This window comes from Pelodiscus sinensis, chromosome 8, assembly GCF_052426305.1.
Source record: "Pelodiscus sinensis isolate ZL-2025 chromosome 8, ASM5242630v1, whole genome shotgun sequence".
Classification (NCBI taxonomy): Eukaryota; Metazoa; Chordata; order Testudines; family Trionychidae; genus Pelodiscus; species Pelodiscus sinensis.
The window spans coordinates 27,714,825-27,737,073 of record NC_143059.1 but is presented as its reverse complement, the minus strand read 5'-3'; the positions used below and the strand labels follow the sequence as shown (position 1 = coordinate 27,737,073).

The window sequence follows — 22,249 nt, the reverse complement described above, 5'->3', positions numbered from 1 at the left end:
TACAACAGACCATTAAACATATCACTATCTACTGCCCAATTTATTAATATGAAAGAGGTATTGATGCAAAATAAATTCTGTTATACCTGATGTAGCCTTTGGCTTGATCAGCTTCAGGTGAAGCTAGTTGTTGCTCTACACCAGCCATATAAAGATGACGACAAAGGCAATGAAGACAAATAATAGATTGTACAGGTTAAACCTCTCTAGTCTGGCATCCTCGGGACCTGACCGGTGCCAAACCAGAGAATTTAGTGAACCAGGGGAGGTTAGGAAGTGGGTCTGGCCCACGAAAGCTCATCATCTAATAAACCATCTTGTTAGTCTTTAAAGTGCTACATTGTCCTGCATTTTGCTTCAGGGGAGGTTAATATTGTCTAGCAGCATTACCAACACTTCCACTGTTTACTGGGCTCTTAGAAGACATTTAGGGGTAAATTAGAGCTAAATAACAACACAGAACATGGAGAGCCAGAACAGGTTGTAAGCAAACTTTATAGGACTGCAAGAAACTTGGCCAGACACATAAGTAGACATCTGGCTAACTAAAATCATGCTGGACCACAGATGCTGCTGGACCTCAGAGTACCAGACTAGAAGGGTTCAACCTGTAGTAAGTTTAGGCCTTAAAATAGGCTGTCAAATTCAAATTTAATTTTAAATATATTTTAAATAACTGTGTATTTAATTTACATTAAAAATCCAATTTTTTAAAAAGTCATTGATTTTTATCCCCCTGGAATTAGGAGATTAAGTGATGGCCATTCTATTACTTGGGAAAAGGCTTTCTTTCAGAAAGTCTAACATTCAAAAAGGGATGCTATAAGTGAAACTTTTTAATTAGTGGCAGCAAGATAGTCTATTTTCTCCTATGCATCCTATATCAATAAAAGATTCTCTTGACTTATTCTTAGAAATGCTTTTTCCTTTTTGCCTTGTACAAGTAGGTCCATTGGCTTTAGTCATCAGAGTATTAGTGTTCTCTCTCATCTAGAGAGAGCAAGTTTTCAATCTCAAGTGGCTTTTTTTGGAGTGAGGCAGGATGTCATGTCTTTTTTCCTACTAATTTGTATTATGTATGCTGGGGTCTAGTGGTTCTGTTGGTCCAGTGGTGCACATAGGAAGTACCTTAAGAAGTGTAACTTGTATCAATTTATTATAGTTGCATGGTTCTTATTGGAGAACCATGTACTATCATGTCAGGCTAATAATTTGTCCATACGTTTGCTTTGCACATTTTTATTACATAAGATGGTCATACTATCTATTAACAAAAGTAACTGTCTTATTATTAAAATGTTAATTAAAAGTAAAAAATCCAAAGTGGAATATTCAAACAAGTTTAAAGATTATACATGGATTTTGATGCATCATTATGTATTTGATTGTTTTAAAAAAATTACAGTAAAGCTATTTACATTATACAAAAGGAAGAATTCACAAAGATCTGTAAGAGAAGAAACTTAAACATTCATGACTGGAGTTAACTGAAACAATGTATTTTGTGAAAGGCTCTCTGCGCTGTTATTTATGCCTTCAAAGTTCTGCAGGAAACTTTGTCTTCTTTTCAATCCATCCAAAATGGCTGAATTATTAGATGCAAGACTTTGTGTTCTAAAAAATAAAAGTTTATTTACTTTTTAGTGCCACACATATATTTCTGGGTTATCAGAGTATCCACTAAGAATAAAAACGATCAGTATTTGGCTAATAAGCCACATATACGCCAAAAGAACACAGGTGCAAATGCTACAGTCCAGAGGCACATTCTAGCTTGTCAGGCCTTTCAGTCCAGCTCCTGAGCTTCTGCCATGGAGCAGGTCAGGATATCTTTTCCCAAGAGCCAGCCCAACTCCTACAATGCTTGATAAGCAGAGGCAGATTGGAGGATGGCAGAATTGGGAGGGAGGGGTGTCAAAGGGTAGAGAGCAGGGGGAGTGGATAGAGCAGAGGGGGGGCAATAATTTTTGATGGGGGCCACTCCCAAGATTTTGGAAAGTGTTTGAGGGCCGCACTCTTCCATGGTATGAATGAAGGAGTTGCAGGGTCTGGGATGGAGGCTGGGGGCAGAAGGGAGCTTGGGGTAAAGGATTGGGGTGCAGGAGGGAAAATGGCATCTGGGAGGGAGTTTGGGCAAATGAGGTAGTTGAACTCCTTAGGGCACTAGGGCAGGGAACTGGGGTGGAGGGTTTTGGGATGTGACCTAGGGTAGGAGGGGATTGTGATTTCAGGCAGGAGATTGGGGTGCCAGATCTAGGAGGTGTATGCGTGCATGTGGCGTAGCAGGGCCGGAGTGTGGGGCAGAGGGTTGAGGAAGGGAGGGGCTGAGGTGCCAGAGGCAGGCTCTCGCTAGGAGACTTACCACCCTGCCTGCTTGCAGAGCTAAAGGCTTGCAGAGTTTAAAACATTTCTGCTTGCTTAGCCACGTGCTTGAGTGAGTGAGCAGAAGGATTGTACTTTGTGGCTGCCTGTTATTCAAACAGGCAGCTCCCACTGGCCAGTGTCTTTCCAGAAACTAGTCAATGGGATTGTGCTGGGGGTGGGAGCAGCATCTGAATCGTCCTTCCTCCCCTCCGCACTCAAAGAGAAAGCGCCCTGCAGCCGAGTTTCTGAGCAGCATGTGGGGCAAGCAGGGGAGCCTGCCTGGGGCTCCCCACTGCCTCTGTGGGCTGGATCTGGTGGCTTGGTGGGCCAGATTTTGCCCTGACCTGGGATGGAGGATGTGAGGATGACCATGCCTGGCTGTTTGAGGAGGCCCAGCCTTTCCTACTTAGCCCTCCATACAGCTTTGGTATCCCATGCAGCCCACAGGCCAAAAAGTTTATCCATCCCTGTTATAATATTTGCTCAGCCAAAACACATGCTGATATCATTAGGAATTCTGTCTAAATAAGAACTATAAGATTTGATATTACAAATAGAGCTGAGTAGAATGTCCCTCTCAAAAATTTAAACAAGTATTTAAAAGATGGTTTCAGTAGTAGTCAGAATTCACTGGCGTGATATCCTGACACGTCTCCGGCTCTGTCAGTGATAACCATTCAGCTGCATGTGTGGATGCTCCTCTTGTGTACTGTATTGACTTTATGCAGGCAATCAACACAGTCTTTTTCTGCCCTCAAAGACTACGAAAGTACCCAGGCAGGTTTATTGTCCAACAAAGTATAGTAATAGTTGTCAATAGACTCTACTGAACAACTATGCATATGTACCCCCCGCCAATGGACATGGCTCAGTCAGTAACATGGAATCCATCACTACCCTGTAGGCCAGACAAAGACAACCCTCCAAGACACCACTTTATATACAGATACAAAAAAGTTACACGTCACTCCTGATGTGTCAGGGTGCCATCCTCTGATGTTATCTAGATACCAACCATCACCCTGCACATGGTGATCTGATCAAAACATCTTCATCTGCCATACTGTCCTTTTAGACTCCTTCCTGAACCTGAGTCAATATGTCCCTGTTATCTTTGGGAAGTGTGTGGGTACCAAGGTCCTTTTAACGAGGTGTTACCATCCTTCTAGAATGTGGTTTCAATCTGTGCCCGCTATCAATTACTGTTTTACAACTGGTACCTAGTACCAATTACTCTTTTACATTTGTGTCTATTACCAATTAGTGTTTTACACTCTCAACCTGTTTGTGCCAAGTTCTGTGAGCAGTGACCTGCTTCTTGCTCACAGCTTAACTTTGCTTTATGTTAGCAAGCTCTTGACTATTGTTAGCTAGGCCTCAAACCAGTCCTGTGCTGCATAGATTTTGCTTCAGGCCCTTGTGTTACTAGTATTTCCTCCAATTTCAAACATCCAGAATTTTCAAAATGTGTGTGAAAATTTAGAAGCCTGAATTGTTTTTGCAGGTAAGCATGCAAAACACAAGCTTTTTTCACAAACCATTTCTGATTACATGCATTTGTGAAAAATTATGAAAAGTGGGATCAGTCACACAAGCTACACATGTCACAGGTAACGGAATGAGCACAAGGTTGAGACCCCAGAACATTTAAAATCTTTTAACAACTCTCACTGGTCTGAATAATATTTTACACGTTTAATTAGACCTCAAAACATCTATTTTAAGTAATGATTATCCCTAGTGTTCATATGGAGTAACTGAGACACACAAAGGTTAAGCAACATACCTAACATCACACAGTCAAGTCAACATCAAAACCCAAGCCTCCAGATTACCAGGAACATGCTTTAATTACTAAGCCACAGTGTCTCCTAGCAAAGTGCTTAACTACTATGGCTGTGTCCAGACTCAGGGGTTTTTTCGAAAAAAGTAGCCTTTTTTCGAAAAAACTTCCCCTGCGTCCAGACTCAAGCCGCGTTCTTTCGAAATTAATTCGAAAGAACGCGGCTTTTCTTTCGATGGCGGTAAACCTCAATTTACGAGGAAGAACGCCTTCTTTCGAAAGTTCCTCTTTTGAAAGAAGGCGTTCTTCAATGTAAATAGGGCTTCTTCGAAAGAGAGCATCCAGACTCACTGGATGCTTTCTTTCGAAAAAGCAAGCCGCTTTTTTGAAATTTCTCCGTGCAGTCTAGACGCTCTCTTTCGAAAGAGGCTCTTTCGAAAGATGCTTTCGAAAGAGCCTCTTTCGAAAGAAGCCTGCAGTCTAGACATAGCCTATGTGTCTTGGTTCCCCCTTCTGTAAAACAGAATTAATTATATTTTTTTGCTTCAGAGGAACAATTGTTACATATGTTATTAATTTAGTATATGAAAGATTTATAGGAAAGATAATTTAACTCTACCTTTTTGGAGAGTATTTCTGTAGTGCACTTTGGCAGTGGAGTTCTTCATGGCAATTGTTACCTATTACAGCAAACATACCTAAATCTGATGATGATATTATCTCTATATATAAATAAATAAGTTTTTCCTGGCGGATGACAGAATGACATCATCAGTGTCCACAGGCTCTCTCAGCGAAGCGAAAGCAGCAAGGGTGGAGGGAGGCAGGCGAGCATAGCAAGCAGAGGGCGCAGCCCCCTAGTTATTTATTTTTATTGAAGAAGAACATAATTGACATGTGTTCTTACCTTGGAGAATCAATTCCACTGTCTCCTGTAATGCTCTGGTTTTCTGTTCCTTCTAAGTTATTTGGTGCTTGTTGGGCATTTGGCCCTGAAATTGTAGTATGTGTACTATTAAGAAGCAGTTGCTTTTTTCCATTATTTTCCCTCATTTCCATCATCTGCGATCCCAGTGTCCAGCTTGCTGATTTTTCTCTCGTATCATTGGGAGTGTTCTGCAAAGTTTCAGCATCTGAGTCACCCTCGTTTCTTTTACAGAAATCAAATATGCTGACACCAGTAACTGAAGCCTGAACATGTTTAGGAAGGTCAACTTCCTTTTCATGATGTTTGTAAACTAACTGAGATAGCTGATCATGGAAACAGTTTTCTCCCGGAAGATTTATTTTCTGGCACTCTTGAGAGCCATCCACTGACCCACAAGAATCTAATTTATTTATCGTAGCATTGCACTCAACAGGATGCATATCAAGACCCCGGTTTCCAATAAATATTTCAGTTCCTATTTGTTGTAGTACCTTATTCCATTCTCCTGTTTCTGAAATGGTGTGGCTGGGTAGCTGTTTATAGGATTCAGAGTAATCCTCCTCCTCAAGATATAATGAGCTGCATGCGTCAACATCATCATAACCATCTAGTTTTTGATACAGAGTTTGATCATCAGTAAATCCGTTTCCTCGATTAATAGACTCAGGCCATATAGTAGTGTTATAAAACATGAGTTCATTCTTTTTGTCAGCACTTTGTCCTTGATTTGCACCATTTTCAGATGGTTTAATCTGGTTATCAGCTGCAGGATCATTAGAAAGACTGACATTTTTAAACTGACTTGATGTTTGATCTAGCTCACATATGATGGCAGGTTTTTCACACTGATGGGTATCTTTTGAACTTAGTGGACATTTTATTTCTTCATTGAACTCAAACATATCTTCAACATAAGATACATTATTTTTTGGAATATCAAAAACTTTTTTGTATGCTCTTCTGTAAACACAGTCAGAAAGGCTACTCTCTCTGGAGTAATGACATTTATCATCTATTTGTAAAGTACTGCATTGTGGAAAATTAGAGCATCCATTGCAATGGCTTTTGATGGGTTGGACAAAAGAATTGCTAATGTGGGATAATTTGTTTTGCTTGGCATTGTCACTGCATTTTTCAACATTTGAACGTATGGATTCACGGTCAAAGATTCTTGAGGAATCCAAAGATCTTGACCTTTGAAAATTAAAATCTTGCTTTTGAATCCTGGATTTAAATTGACTGTTTTTCTGACTTTTGTGCCCTTTTGTAGAAAGTTTTTCTCTCCATGGTAGACCTTGAAAAGGATTCTTAATTTGCTTTTTATATATATAATGGGATTTAACTGTTGCATCCTTATATAGCTGTTCAGGAGCTACAACTTCATTTGTAACATGTGATGATGACAGACACCCTGAACATTTTTCCTGTTTGTCATTTTCTGACATGATCTCACTGATTTGAGATTTTCTCTGTGTTTTTCTTATCTGATTTTCTTTGTTGGATTGAACTTTTTGGTGATGCTTTGCTGTTTTATTTAGCTTTTTAAAAATGCATCCTTTTGAAATATGTTTTTGCTTAATTCCCAACATTTCGGTTGAGGTGCCTTTACTAATATATTTTTTCTGTTCCTCAAATTTTTTCATGAGTACTGTGTGTTTAACTAAGTTATCTACTGTCAGCATAGGGTTAATACGCTTGATGATTTCATGTTCAATGTCACGTGGAATGTTATCTAAATTATCTTCATCCCTAACTGGCCATTCTTCAGGAGGAAACTGGGCAGAAAAAGGGGAATACGTTTTTTTAGGTTTTTCTTTCTTAGATGTGCTACGCCAGAAAAGACTAAGGCCAAACTTTTTACATTTCTCTTTTTCTTTCATTGAAGTTAAGGACTTAGTTGTGTCACATGAATGAGTCTCAACTGATGTAAATTCAGGCTGATTCTGAACTATGGGCTTCAACTCAGGAGAGCCTTTTTGACCTCTTCCATTAGGTTCATGGCTAATTAACTGCTGATGTCTTTGTTCACTGACTGTAGCCTGAGCAAGGAAACAATGGCAGGATCTGTAATGAGATACCATAGGAATATTTTCTTTTGATAGATCTCCACGGCTCTCCATGTTTACAAGGTAAGAGGTGGACGGCAGTAGAATGCAATTATCCTCTAATGGGAACTTTTTATTTTCTTTCCTGACATTATCTGTGATAAAGTAAGTGTGAGGCGTCACTATGAAGTAGCCTTCTCCAGTGTGATATATCTTCCTTTCTTTAATTAGAGTCCCAAGCACACTATATAGAATTTCTTGTGAGGGAGTTGCTATACCTATAATAAAGATATAGTATATAAATGTTTCAATCCGATATAAGTTAATACATACAATCGTGAAAAGTTAGAAGTGAACAGTAGTTTACTGAAATGTAACATTTGGAAGTGACTAAGCCATACAAAAAGCATACTGATTAAGTATGAAGGATTTACAAAGAGTCTAAGATCAATCAGCTACTAAGAATTTGAGTAGTACAAAATCAAATCTTAGCAATAAAAACTTATACAGTTTTTATTATGTGACACAATTCTTAACTGGATGTTTTAAAGAAACGTCACTATGCTTAACTTTAAGAGCCAAAATTTTAAAAAAGTAGCGCACAATCAGCTGACAAAACGCAAAAAAATACCCCAAACACAGAACTAACAAAAATCCTCATGCAGCTGTGAAAGACATGAAGGGCTCTTCTATAGCTAGGACCCTTCATTTTCAGTTCATTTAATTTTCCCTGGGAATTTATCAGTGTATATTACCACAACAAAAAACAAATCAGATGAAAATCAGTGCAAGAACTATTAATAATTTTGGGGGTAAATATTATCTGATGTTTATTTCGTGTATAAAATGGGGGGAAGGGGATTATTTCATATACACACAATTCAAAGCATTAATGTGGTTTGCTGTAGAACTAAAACAGAACTTAATGCACAATGTTACCTCTAAGTGTAAGAAAACAATATATCTCTAATCCCCAAATAAAACTTTCACTTGAATATACAGTTTATTGTTGTATACTTAGAACTATTAGCCTATATTTATATTTAATAATTGGACCACACCAATCACAAGACATGTGGTATGTGTATGTGGTAAGTGTGAGATTCATCAGCACTTTCAGGTGCTTATGCACTTCAGATCTTGTTTGCATGCTTGTTTTACTGTGTATATCTTCTGGACTAATACAAACCCTTACTTCAACATAAGCTCAGAGAACTTGTAGGTAAGGTCCCATGGGAAGCAAGACTGAAGGGAAAAACAACTGAGGAGAGTTGGAAGTATTTCAAAGGGACGTTGTTAAGGGCCCAAAAGCAAACAATTCCGCTGTGTAGGAAAGATAGAAAATATGGCAAAAGACCAGCTTGGCTTAACAAGGAGATCTTGCATGATCTCAAAATAAAAAAGGAGTCATATAAAAAATGGAAACTGGGACAAATAACAAAGGATGAATATAGGCAAGCAACACGGGAATGCAGGGGCAAGATTAGAAAGGCAAAGGCACAAAATGAGATCAAACTAGCTACAGGCATAAAGGGAAACAAGAAGACCTTTTATAAATACATTAAAAGCAAGAGGTCTCGCATGATATTCTTATTGATAAACTAGGCAAATATAACTTAGATAGGGCCACGATAAGGTGGGTGCATAATTGGCTGGATAACCATAGTCAGAGAGTTGTTAATGGTGCTAAATCCTGCTGGAAAGGGATAACAAGTGGAGTTCCGCAAGGGTCTGTTTTGGGACCCGTACTGTTCAATATCTTCATCAGTGATGTAGATATTGGGATAGAGAGTACGCTTATTAAGTTTGCAGATGATACCAAACTGGGTGGGGTTGCAACTTCTTTGGAGGATAGGGACATAATTCAAAATGACCTTAGCAAGTTAGAGAAATGGTCAGAGGTAAACAGGATGAAGTTTAATAAAGAGAAATGCAAAGTGCTCCACTTAGGAAGGAACAATCAGGTCCATACATACAAGATGGGAAGCGACTGTCTAGGAAGGAGCATGACGGAAAGGGATCTAGGGGTCATAGTGGACCACAAGTTGAATATGAGTCAACAGTGTGATGCTGTTGCAAAAAAAGCAAATATGATTCTAGGTTGTATCAACAGGTGTGTTGTAAGCAAAACTCGTGAAGTCATTCTGCCGCTCTACTCTGCACTAGTTAGGCCTCAGCTGGAGTTCTGTGTCCAGTTCTGGGCGCCACATTTCAAGAAAGATGTGGAAAAATTGGAAAGGGTACAGAGAAGAGCGACAAGAATGATTAAAGGTCTAGAGAACATGACCTATGAAGCCAGGCTTCATGAACTGGGCTTGTTTAGTTTGGAAAAAAGAAAATTAAGGGGGGACATGATAGCAGTTTTCAAATATCTAAAAGGGTGTCACAAGGAGGAAGGAGAAAATTTGTTCCTCTTGGTTTCTGAGGACAGGACAAGGAGTAATGGGCTTAAAGTGCAGCAGGGGAGGTTTAGATTGGACATTAGGAAAAAATTCCTAACTGTCAGGGTGGTCAAATATTGGAATAAATTGCCAAGGGAGGTGGTGGAATCTCCCTCTCTGGAGATATTTAAGAACAGGTTAGATAGACATCTGTCAGGGATGGTGTAGACGGAGCTTGGTCCTGCCTTGAGGGCGGGGGGCTGGACTCGATGACCTCTCAAGGTCCCTTCCAGTCCTATGATTCTATGATTCTAACAGGCAGCTTTGCATATATTCACAAATTAATATATTATTGTAACACATATTTCATGCAGTGTGTTGTATTTTCCTAATAAAACAAGCTTTCAATATACTTGAATGATACAAAAGTAAGATGAAAATTGGAAAAAAACAGAATAATGCTTTCTATAAAACAGGATTTTTTGGTAAAAATTGATTTAAACTAAAAATAAAGAGGTTTATCTATAGGCAATCCAGTGAAGAGTAGCATGTATGAATTTTCTCCAGTAAAGGGCAAAGATATACTAACACAGGGGTCACAAACTCACAGCCTGCGGGATATCTTCAATCCAAGCAGTTTCACAGTCTGACCCAGGAATCTCTGCACCCAGGAAGGGTGTGTCCATACTCTTCCCCAAAAGTCCCACCCCTTCCTGCCATTGCACTTCTACTTCCGAGCCTCCTTTCCTGAGGGATGCAGCCTCGCTTCTGTAAAGGACCACGTCAGCAGGAGGCAGCACTGACTCCCGCTATTGTCCGTTGAAGGGAACGGCCATGTCACAAGTCTATAACTAAGCAGTTTATCAGGCCCACCCGAGTCAGGGCAGGGCAGAAAGCCAACAGTTTACACGGGAGGGGGGGTTCAACAACAGTTCAAGGGTCCAGCCGAGTCCCAACTGGTCAGGGGTTGGGTCTCCTAGCTGGCAGAGAGCCAACAAACGCAGGGGTTTTGCCTCCACAGGGGGAACTGACAGTGACAACATGGTGGCCACTGGGTCGGCAGGGATCCAGCCCGCAACATGCCAACCAGGTCGGTGGGTTAGTGGGGTTCCAAGCCACAACGCGCTGCCCACCCGACTTCCAACTCCTCAACCACCCTGGGGTCGGCAGTTCCTGGGCTGCTTCCCAGTTCACCCTGGAGGCCTACTTGGCTCAGGTGCTGCGTCTCAGAGTCAGCCAGGGATGGAGGTGCTGGCAGTGTGTTCATTGCTTCTGGCTCCGGCTCAGGCAGGGACCGCTTCCTGTAGGTGGGGCGAGGGGAAGGTGGACCCGCCCACCCTCTTCTTCCAGGTCAGAGGGAGGCCATGTCACTATCCCAGACCCAGGAGGACTGGTCCAGTCATTGGGGCCCGGTGGGGGTCCTTTCAGCAAGTCATCGGGACATGGCAGCAGTCTCCGTGGTCCAGGCAAGTTGTCAAGGGCCGGCAGGGGTCCTGGCAGCCCAACCCAGTCCTCCTGTCGGGCTCAGCGTAGCTGGGCCCTTCACTGCGGGAGCTGAGGCTGGGTGTTTGGCCTGTTTGGCTGCCAGGCTCCAACTGAGCTCTGAGCTCTTATACCCCTGCTTCCAGCTTCCTGTGGGCGGGGCGAGGGGAAGGTGGCCCCGCCCACCTTCTTCTTCCAGGTCAGAGGAAGGCCATGTCACTGTCCCAGACCCATTACACTCCACTTCCCTGTGACTCCTGCAACTGTGATGAGTGTTGGGGAACCCAACCACTGCTACCACCCTGCTCAAGTCCCCACCCCCCAGTAAATCCCAAGGCTGCTTCCCTCATGAGGGAGGGTTTGGGGGAAGGGTGTGCAATGGATAGGGAGAGCGGGACTTAGGGGACGTATATGGATATATATACCCCAGGCTGCAGGGACTCCCAGGCTGTATTGTGAAACTGCTTGGGCTGTAGAAGGCCAGTAAGTCATGAGTTTGAGATATCTACTCTAACCTCTCTTTTGAATTTACCAATCTCAGTTGCGAAGGCCAGATAACAATTCATCTTGCTCAACCTCAAATCCTGTGTTGTAAAAGAAGCCAACTTTTGAAAAGGAGGAAGTAAAGGAGCCAGCCATATTTCAATTGGCTTTGTTCTAATATTAAATAGGAACACAAGAGAAAGATGATTTGGAACTTTTAAAGTGTTAAGAACAGGAACGTGTGACCCTTCTAGCTATGCTCATAGAAATCAGTGTTAATTTTCTGTTACTGTTTTTAAAGGATTAAACATTTACATGGTAACTGAAGATGTCCTCATTACATTAAATAGGATAAAATATTAATGAGCGAAATAAACTGTGCAGCCACCCAATAAATAACAGCAGTTACAAAGAGCTCCCACTGGGTATGTTATTCCATAATGGTCCATCATATCAACTGTTGCATGTGATACTGATGCATGTGATACTGACTGCTGTTGGAGGCAGGATGCCCAACTACCTCCAGTACAGCAATTCTCCTCTGCATTTATTCAATTATGAATAAACACAAGTTTTCAACTTCCACATGCTGATTACCATTTCCATCAAGGCTTTTCAATCATGAGACATAGTCCATGACAATCTAGTGAAAACCGGGGTGGGTGGGCTGATCTAGGTTTTTCATGCCCCTGCAGTCCTGCCTAGTGAGAATGAAAGCTTCTAGTAAAACAAAGCTGCTGTGTCTAGACTGGCCACGTTTTCCGGAAAAGCAGTCGCTTTTCCGGAAAAACTTGCCCGCTGTCTACACTGGCCGCTTGAATTTCCGCAAAAGAACTAACGATCTCATGTAAGATTGTCAGTGCTTCTGCGGAAATGCTATGCTGCTCCTGTTTGGGCAAAAGTCTTTTTCCGAAAAACTTTTGCGCAAAAGGGCCAGTGTAGACAGCAGAGATTTGTTTTCCGCAAAAAAGCCCCGATCGTGAAAATGGTGATCGGGGCTTTTTTGCGGAAAAGCATGTCTAGATTGGCCACGGACGCTTTTCCGCAAAAAGGGCTTTTGTGGAAAAGCGTCCTGCCAATCTAGTCGCGCTTTTCCGAAAATGCTTTTAACGGAAAACTTTTCCGTTAAAAGCATTTCCGGAAAATCATGCCAGTGTAGACGTAGCCAGCCAGTGTAGACGAGGCCTAACATAGATGGCAAGTTTTGTCACCAATAGTCTGCAGAGTGAGATATCCATTCATTTATTACAAGTATTTAGAATGTCATTTCCATCTGAGCTAAATCATAGCAGGGGCTTTAAGATTTCAGATTAAGCTTATTTCAGGTTCCTGGCAGGACTCTAGCCTAATCTATGGTAACACACTCAAAGTTTATGTAGTTAGAAACCTCTAATTTTGTATTAGACGCAAATAAGCAAGAGGTGTCTGCTTATCAGAGTAGCCTGTATGCTAAGCAGGACTAGAGGAGCACTGAGGATCAGGAGAAGCGACAACTATCAGACCAAGAAACTTTCTGGGGTACCAGATGTAGGCCAGGCTTGACATGAGTAAACATGAGGGAGGCCTCCTTCTTTGGAAAACAGAATTAGGAAGTTACTAGATCAGCAGGCTGACATACTGGATTATTTGGGCTAACATAAGTAAATGGGTCAGTAAGATAAAAGACAAAATAGCTTCCTGCAGCTCCCCTTAGCTGGAAATGGCGAATCACTGCCAGTGGGAACTGCAAGGCTATTTAGCTACAGACACTTTAGGTAAATAAAGCAGTGTGGGCCCATTAGCAACTTACCCAGGCCGGCCCACGACCCATTTTGAGAACCACTGATCTAGGCTGAGTGATTAATTTAAAATTTCCTTTTTGGGGCGAAGAAATGTTTGGCCTCCAAACCCAAATCTGAGGCCAATCATAACTGTGACCAGACCTTTAACATGGATTCTTCAACAGGATGAAGTCCCACACTCCCAACATACATTTAATCTCATGTTTCCATCCACTCAAAAGGGGGACTAAAAGGTTCAGAATCACCAATTAGGAATGCCACACTTTCATAGCTCTGTACCTTTTGGCCTCTTTTAGAACCTCTTTTAATTTCCATAACCTCTCACTCATTAGAATTCAGCCACTGATATACTTTCACAGCATTCTTATTTTCTTTCTATTTCTCAGTGTAAAGTAATACATTGTAGGAAGAATTCTATATACAAATAAAATACATCTTACCACACTGTATGTAGATTTACAACGATAGTTTGCGTGGATGTATAAATTACTTTATGATTTCCTGTTCAATTGCATTCTTCTATTTTGCTAGCTTCAGGCATATTGTTATAAATGTTCACATGCACTTGTCAGCAATATAAGAATTACAACCTTTTAGCTTCTGAAGGGAAAAATTATTAACATGTTACCTGGATAATGTTTCTCCAACTGATCCATTAATGTTTCCTGGGTAACAATAACATGAGCTGCATTCATATCAGATATAGCACAGCAAAGAATTTCTGCCAAAGGAACAAACTGGGATTGAGAAATAGGATTCATGTGAATTGGAGATACATCACCTAAAATGCAAAAAAAGAAAGAAAGTTGCTTGTTTGGGATATTGTTTAGTTACTACAATTCATGCAATAGCCACTTAAATGAGAACTTACACTACCACAACCTCTCCTTTATATTTCTGTGTTGTCTCAGAGTCACTCTCTGCTCTCCCCTTCCCTGCTCTTTTATTAATTAACTAATAAGAATATTTTTCAAGGAATAAAAATAAGCCTCTTGGCAAGCTGGTGGTAATGCACTGATGTTCACAACAAAAGAAAAAAAAAGGTTTTTAAGTAACATGAGATTTGCCTTAGGTGTTTTTAATTCAATGTAAAATACTGCATAAGCTAAGTTAAGAGAGGAGTTAAAAATAGAGAAAAGGATGTTTGACAAATTCTGGCTTGTTTGAATGATAGCTTACATTCACTAAAATGTAGAATCTATGTTTCTCTGAAGAGCTATGCAAAAAGCTAAACACCAGCAACTTCTCTTAATAGGTGAGTTGTATTTCAAAACCTGAAAAAATTGGGATGGAAGAGAAAAGAAACATACCAAAAGACCGTCTATTGCTCTCCCAAATTTCTACCATTGCTCAAATTGCTACCATTGCTCTCTCAAATTTCAAGACCACTTTATCTGAACCAGTGCCAAAGAGCTTTACGGTAGAGTTGCCAATCACAGTTAATTCATAAGATTAACTCAAAAAAACATGATTTAAAAATTGCAATTAATCAGTTAATTGCATTATCAAATAAAATACCAATTGAAATTTATTATAAATATTTTAGATGTTTTTCTACATTTTCAAATATATTGATTTTACTTACAACATAGAATACAAGGTGTAAAATGCTGCTCACTTTATAATTTTATTACAAATATTTGTAGCATAAACATGAATAAAAGCATATCAGTTTTTGTAATAATCAATAGTTCTTGAAATATGTTTATATTTAATATGCAATGTTTTGTTTTAACACAGATTAGTAAGTTCCCAGAAGTCAATCAGCTATGCTAAGTTGCCACCCAACAAGTTTTTAAACAATTTTTAATGCTTTAAATTAAATTTTCACTTTAATAATGTTGACATTTATCTGCATCTTTTGTTCTCAACATCAGAAAAGCCTTACAGGATCTAGCCCAGCGTCCTGTCTTCTGACAACAGCCAATGCCAGGTGCCCGGAGGGAATGAACAGAATAGATAATCATCAAGGCTGTGTCTAGACTGGCAAGTTTTTCCGCAAAATCATCTGCTTTTGCGGAAAAACTTGCCAGCTGTCTACACTGGCCGCTTGAATTCCCGGAAAAGCACTGACGATCTCATGTAAGATCGTCAGTGCTTTTCCGGAAATACTATGCTGCTCCCGTTCGGGCAAAAGTCTTTTTCCGAAAGACTTTTGCGCAAAAGGGCCAGTGTAGACAGCACAGTACTGTTTTCCGCAAAAAAAGCCCCAATTGTGAAAATGGCGATCGGGGCTTTTTTGCGGAAAAGTGCGTCTAGATTGGCCACTGACGCTTTTCCGCAAAAAGTGCTTTTGCGGAAAAGCGTCCTGCCAATCTAGACGCGCTTTTCCGAAAATGCTTTTAACTGAAAACTTTTCTGTTAAAAGCATTTCTGGAAAATCATGCCAGTGTAGACGTAGCCCTCGTGTCACTTATTTCCAGCAGCTGGCAAAGAGAGGCTAGGGATACCATTCCTGCCCATTCTACTAATAGTCATTAACAGACCTATCCTCCATGAACGTATCTATTTCTTTTTTTAAAATCTGCTGCCTAACAAAGCTCACGTACACTGTAGGCACATGGATAACTTCCCCAGTCATCAGTCATCTTGTATCTTCTTATACAAGACTAAACTATTACAGTTCATATCAGCAAAAACTTCGACACATCTCAAAGTAGGTGTGGCACATAAGGATTTTATGACAAATGCTTAATTACATTAATTGAGTAATTAAATTTATCATTACAACCTCCTTTCCACATGATGCCCATCCTCCGCCTGAAACAGAATGTTTATACTTAAATGCATCTTTTATTAATCTGCATCACATTGCAAATCAGTGTTTTTTTTAACATTTTGCGCAACTTTCTATGTTCACTCTTCACCAATGCTTTTTTCCTCTTAAAAATTTCCTAAGTCTTTTACCTGTAAATATAATTACTCCTTGATTGTGCATAAAGATATGTTTATTTGCTGATGCGTTATATCACCATATACAGAAGTTCTAAACCTGCAGTCTGAGGACAACTGGTGGTCTAAGCAGCCACAACTGAAGCCCATTCAGGGAGTATATATATTGTGTGGGTGCAGCCCACATAACATCTAGAGAACTGTGTATGTGGGCCCACAATGGCAAATAGGTTGTGTCTATGGAAAGGCACAAAAAACGTACTTGTTAATGGAGCTGTGCCTATTTATGCTAGGACTAAACCTGGAGGTTGGGGAAAGAGGCAAAAGAGAGGGAGCCCAGGGACCGTGCGCCTGGGCCTTGCCCACCATGGAGCAGCAGCTGAGTGTGATGCAGGGTCCCTGGCCGGTTCCCCACACACCGACCTTGCCTTGCAGAGGGGGGCTGGGTTTCACCCACTGTGTCACCAAGGAGAACTGACCACTGCTCTTGTTTCACCACAGCCGCAGCACTTGCAAGTGCGGGGCACACCACCCAGCCTAGACCAGCCACCCGCACCTGGGCCAGCAGGCACACCCGGAACCAGGAGGAGTACCAGTGGCAGCACCTGTGGCTACTGGGGCAGGAGCTCCTCAACCAGGAGCACTGGGTCTGGGAGGACCTGCAGCTGTGGCAGCGGAGCTTGGAGGCAATGGAGGAGCAGGGCCGTGGCCTCCGAGGCCACCTCCAGACCCTGGTGGACAGGTTCCTGCCTCCTCCTGCTCCAGCCCGTGTCTGCCCCAGCCCATCTCACTCCTCCTCTCACCCCTGGCTCCCCTCCCACTTCCTCCACCCCCCCGTCCTTCCTACCCCACACTCCATACCCACTCCCCCCCCCCGACGCCCCTGCACCTGCAGTGCTGCGAAACGGGAGAGCCAGCAAGACCCCAAACCCTGAGCTTTCCCTTCCCTTCCTCCCCTTGCCTCCCCCTTCCAGCTCCCTCTTCCCATGTTTCCCCCTCCCCGTTCCCACTCTCATTCTCCCCTACCCCCACCTCAGTTCTGTAAAATAAACAGACATATTTGTTGGCAAAACAGGTGTGTTTATTTTACATTAGGAAGGGCGGTTAGGGAGGAGAAAGGGGAAGGAGGTGAGAGTGGAAGAAGGCCGCAGTGGGGCATGCCAGTGAGTTCAATCCTCCTCCACCTGGAAGCTCTCCTGCAGGGCTTCCCAGATCCAGATGGCCCCCCGCTGGGCTTCCCGGACAGCATCGGTGCGGGGCTACACGTACAGGCCAGCCAAGTGTTCCTCCTAAGCCATCCAGGCTGGCAGAAAAGCCTCCCCCTTCCTCTCTCATAAATTGTGCAGCACACAACATGCTGCCACCACGGGAGGAATATTGTGCTTAGCAAGGTCGAGAAGAGTGAGGAGGCGTCCAAAGGCCCCCTCCACCACAAGGCGGGCCCTGGTAAGCCTGGCATTGAAGGTCTGCTGGGAGCGGTTGAGATGTCCTGTGTACAGCTTCATCAGCCAGGGCTGTAGGGGGTAGGCCGCATCCCTCAGCAGGCACACTGGCATGTCCACGTCCCTGACCCTGATGTGGCGGTCGGGGAAGAAGGTCCCAGCATGCAGCCTCTGGCACACGGAGGAGTTGCAGAACACCTGTGCGTCGTGTGCCTTGCCGGACCAGCCCACACTGATGTCTGTGAACTGGCCTTGGAGGTCAGACACTGCCTGCAGGAGCACAGAGAAGTAGCCCTTCCTGTTGATATACAGGGAGGCCTGGTGTTCTGGGGCACGGATGGGGATGTGCGTCCCGTCGATCGCCCCCCCCCCCGCAGCTGGGGAAGCCGAGGGCGCCGAAGCCCTGGATGACTGCATTCAGGTCGGTGAGGCAGACAACCCTGCAGAGTAGCACCCTGTTGATGGCCTTGACCACCTGCAGAGAGAGACACAAAACCAAGAATCACTGGGGTACCCCGGTTGCTGGGAGTGTTCATTCCCTGGCACTGCCCCGCACCCCACTCCCAGAAGCAACCCCCACTGCGATCCTGGCCAATGTGGGCAGTGTGTAGTACAGCTGGGACAGACCAAACCCTCCCATACAGGGCACTTTTGCCTCCTCCCCCCGGTTTTCCCTGGGGCAGCCCATCCCCTCCTTGCAGTCCCCTCTCCTTCCCCTGGTCCAGTGGCCGGTGAGTGCCGTACCTGCATGAGCACTGCTCTGACGGTGGATTTCCCCATGCTGAACTGGTTCCCAACGGATCGGTAGCTGTCCAGTGTGGAGAGCTTCTACAGGGCGATGGCCACCTGCTTGTGGAGAGGAATGGCAGGCCTCATGCGAGTGTCCCTTCTGCGCGGAGCAGGGGCGAGCCACTCACAGAGCTCCAGGAAGGTGTCCTTCTTCATCCTGAAGTTCTGGGTCCACTGTTGGTCTCCCCAGCGCTCCAGGATGATGCGGTCCCACCAGTCACTGCTGGTGTCCAGACACCAGATGCGACAGGACGCGCTGGCGTCCAGGCGCTGCTGCGGCATCTCCATGGCCCCCAGAGAGGCCAGGGAGAAGAGTAGGAGGCTGACGTGCACCAGATGGTGCCAGGCAGCCTCCAGCCATTGCTGCCAGGCTTGCAGCAACAAATCCAAAAACTGCACTAGGGGCAGCTCTGGCTCCATGGTGTCAACTGCTGTGGTGTCCCCAATGAGAACGACTGAAACAGACAGGCAGAGAGAAAAACGCTTTGCTGTCCCTCAGCGAGGTAGGCAAGCAAGCGGAAAAGCTGAGAACTGACTGTCCAGGGGGGGTCCCTTTAAGCATGAGCCTCAGATAGCCTCAAACAGCAGCCACACTAAGCAACTACTGACCTGATGCCCTGCTGGAACCGGTTTCAGCTGGCCTTAAATGCAACCCACCGTCCAATCAGTGTGGACGTGCTAATTTGAATTAGCAAAACGCTAATTCGAATTAGTTTTTGGGTTTAGATGCGTTATTTCGAATTAGCTTATTTCGAATTAACTAAATCAAAATAAGTTAATTCGAAATAATGCTGTAGTGTAGACATACCCTTAGTTATTTATGAAAATATGTAGCAAACCGAGAAAATCAGTTGTAGCAAGGATATCACGCACTGATGTTTAGCAGGGTCAGTTTGTTTAATGTGAAAGCATAGGTACTTTTCACTAAGGATAACTGAAATGTTGATGTTGCATTTCACCTGGCTCACAGTGTTCATTCCGTGTCAAACAACAGATATCAGGAAATATGAATAACTCTTTTGTTTCTTTCCAGAATGAAATACTCATTGTTTTCCTAATACACCAGGTTTTTTAAAACAAAGGGCTAAGTTGAGGTTTGATACAAGGTGAGGTGTAACTTCATTAACTTCCCTGGAATTATACCAGAACTGAAAGTGGACATAAGTATTTTTTTAATGCCTAAATAAGCAGAAAACCTCCCACCCCTTGCATGTACTATTAAGACCCAGTAAGCCAACCAAATTACAGAGATGGAACAAAAAATCCTTTTACATAGGTCAAGAGTATCTGAAGGCTTTTCTGTTCCCTCAGTGCTGTTATCTAAGGCTTGTATTACAGATGACTTTCCCACATTCCGAGCCAGTACACACTCCAAAAAGGTACTCAGGTATCATGCGTATCCATTTAATCAGATGAGTTTGAGTAGACTGGTAAAACCACTTGAAGGTCTGGAGTCAGTAAACATGCCTATGTAAAAGTTAATCTGTGCAAGATGGACACAGTATTGTATTTAAGCACTCTATAGTGTTGGTATGTATTTTAACTGATTGGTGACAGGTTCCTTAATTCTGGGTCAAAGCAAATCTTTTTGTATCTACTACAAGGACATCAAGACAATTAGTCTTATCAAGAGGAATGTTTTGGAAATGAAGTGGTGCTTTGTGTTGTGCAAGTTCTGATGCATAAATGGATTTATCCAGCTTCCATGATGTAAACTTTGAAACTCTCATTGACTTCAGCAGTACAGGATCAGACCCAGAGAACACAAAGCACAAAATGTAGGAAAGGAACATTTTTCCACAAAATGTAATTTTTTAACCTATTTCTGTAAAATGAGGATTCTATATTTTAAATGCATTTTCTAATAGCATTCATCTACAGAAAATAAATCCAACAGAGTTTAATAAGTAGGTCAGTCAGTATTATTACATTGTTATCCATGATCTCCTCTATGCTTGCTTTAAAAGTGTTCTGTTTTTCTTCATATTTTAATTTTTTTTATTTCAGTGGTAGAACAGCACAGTGATCTACACATTGAATTAAAATGTGTTTTTCTGGTAGTATCAATCTGTGATCTGCATTACAAATGTGCTAAATATTCTGCTGCTGTTTCAAGCAGCATTAATATGTAAATTGTAATTGTAGAGTGGTATTTTCTCTCATGGGTGTACATGAATAGTAACACACATGAAAATAATTATCAGAAGGCAAATCTGTGCATTACACGTGTTTTGCTATGTTGCCTGCCTTTAGCATGGCAACCCATTTTTCATGGAAAAAAATTGTAAAACAGACAAAAGCAAAATAGAAAACTCCAACAAAGAAATAGGTTATAGGTTTTTATATCCTATTTATTATTGTAGTATCAGAGTTTGCTACAAATGTTAATGTATTTGGCCTTATCCCTGTCAGCGAAGGGGGAAAATATTATACCCAGTTTCCCAGGGAAACTGAGGCTAACTGGTTTGACTTGACTAATGTCAAACCATGAATAGAACCCAAATCTCAAAAGAGCTAGCGTTATCTCTAAATAACTTAGTCCGTGTCTACACAACAGGCAGTTATTTCGAAGTAAGTAAGTATAAGTAAGGAAAGTCGGAGTAAGAGTGCTCTATTTTAAAATAAGTGCTGTGTAGACATTCCCAATTTTGAAACAAGCTACACAATTGACGTAGCTCAATTTGCATAGCTTATTTCAAGTTAAGCCCTGCTGTGTAGACACATCCTAAGTCTCACAGCCTAAGTCTTGACTGCAAGAGCATTGTTCCTTGGGCTGCAATTGTATAAATTTTTGTGCATATGGTTGACATATCTGCATGCTTCCATTTTGTTCAATCCTAAATCAGTTTAACTGGGACTACTCGTGTGAAACATTTATATAAATGTTTGCAGGACCAGGCCTATACATCCACAGGTGTTTAGCAGGACTGTACAAAACAGAAGTACAGTTTGTGCATGTCTGTGTATTTATGCCATTTTACTGAATGTTGTGATATCCACAGACCTCCTTTCAAGAATTTTGAGTGTCTGGAAGATTTTCAGGTGAAATCTTGATTGTAAAGTAGGGTTTTCAAGCAATTAAACAAATAAATTGTGACTTTTGATAGATATTCTGCTGTATGCCTGTGTGTTGTCCCGGACCTTGAGCAAACTGTCCCATGACCACAAGATCCATTAAGGCCGTGGTCACCAACCAGTAGATCGCGATCTACTGGTAGCTCTCAGGGGCTCTAAGAGTAGCTCTTGAGCCCTCTTTGAACTGCGTGCCTGTGCAGTACATTTACATTAGATTTCCTCATTTGAGGAGCAGCTACTCACTGAGCAACAACACAGGTGAGTAGCTGTGAGGAATGGTGCGAGCTGGGAGGTCGGGAGGGCTGAAACACCCCAGCAAGCTGACTGTGGCTTTCAGCTGAAAGAAGCTGCCCCACGCTCCAGCTGATCGGCGGCTTCTCCTCTGCGCTTGCCCAGGTGGAGCTTGGTGCACCCTGGCTGAGCGCCATGGCCAGCTGGCCGAGCAGCTACATCTCTTCCCTCCAGCCTGGCTGCCCTGCGCTCAGCCAAGGGAGGCTGCGTCTAGCTCCAGCTGTGCTGGAGCAAGCTTCCCAGGCTGAGCGCAGGATCACAGATGCCCATCTGATGGACTGTATATGACTAGCAATCTCAGACTACAACCCAGACTTCAAGACACTGGCAGATACTGTTCAGTCACAGGTGTCACACTGAGACTTTGTTATTGGAAGAAAAAATATATAATTATCAATACTTGATTTTAGATTTACAAAATAGCAGAGAACAAAATGTATACATGTAAATGCTTCATTTGACATTTAAATAGCATGAATTAAAAACAGACCATTTATTTCATAACTATAAACA

General features: G+C 42.5%; 1 protein-coding gene across 1 annotated transcript in view; it reads right to left on the bottom strand.

Annotated features, from left to right (window-relative positions):
* Positions 1-1,139: 1,139 nt before the first annotated feature.
* STOX1 (storkhead box 1) overlaps positions 1,140-22,249 on the bottom strand; it is a 33,509-nt gene continuing 12,399 nt past the window's right edge. The window contains exons 2-4 of the mRNA XM_006125246.5: positions 13,876-14,028; positions 5,055-7,398; positions 1,140-1,614 (exon numbers count right to left, since the gene is read on the bottom strand). Coding sequence (XP_006125308.3) covers positions 1,464-1,614; positions 5,055-7,398; positions 13,876-14,028 — 2,648 coding nt within the window. The 3' untranslated portion in view covers positions 1,140-1,463. The remainder of the gene's footprint in view (positions 1,615-5,054; positions 7,399-13,875; positions 14,029-22,249) is intronic.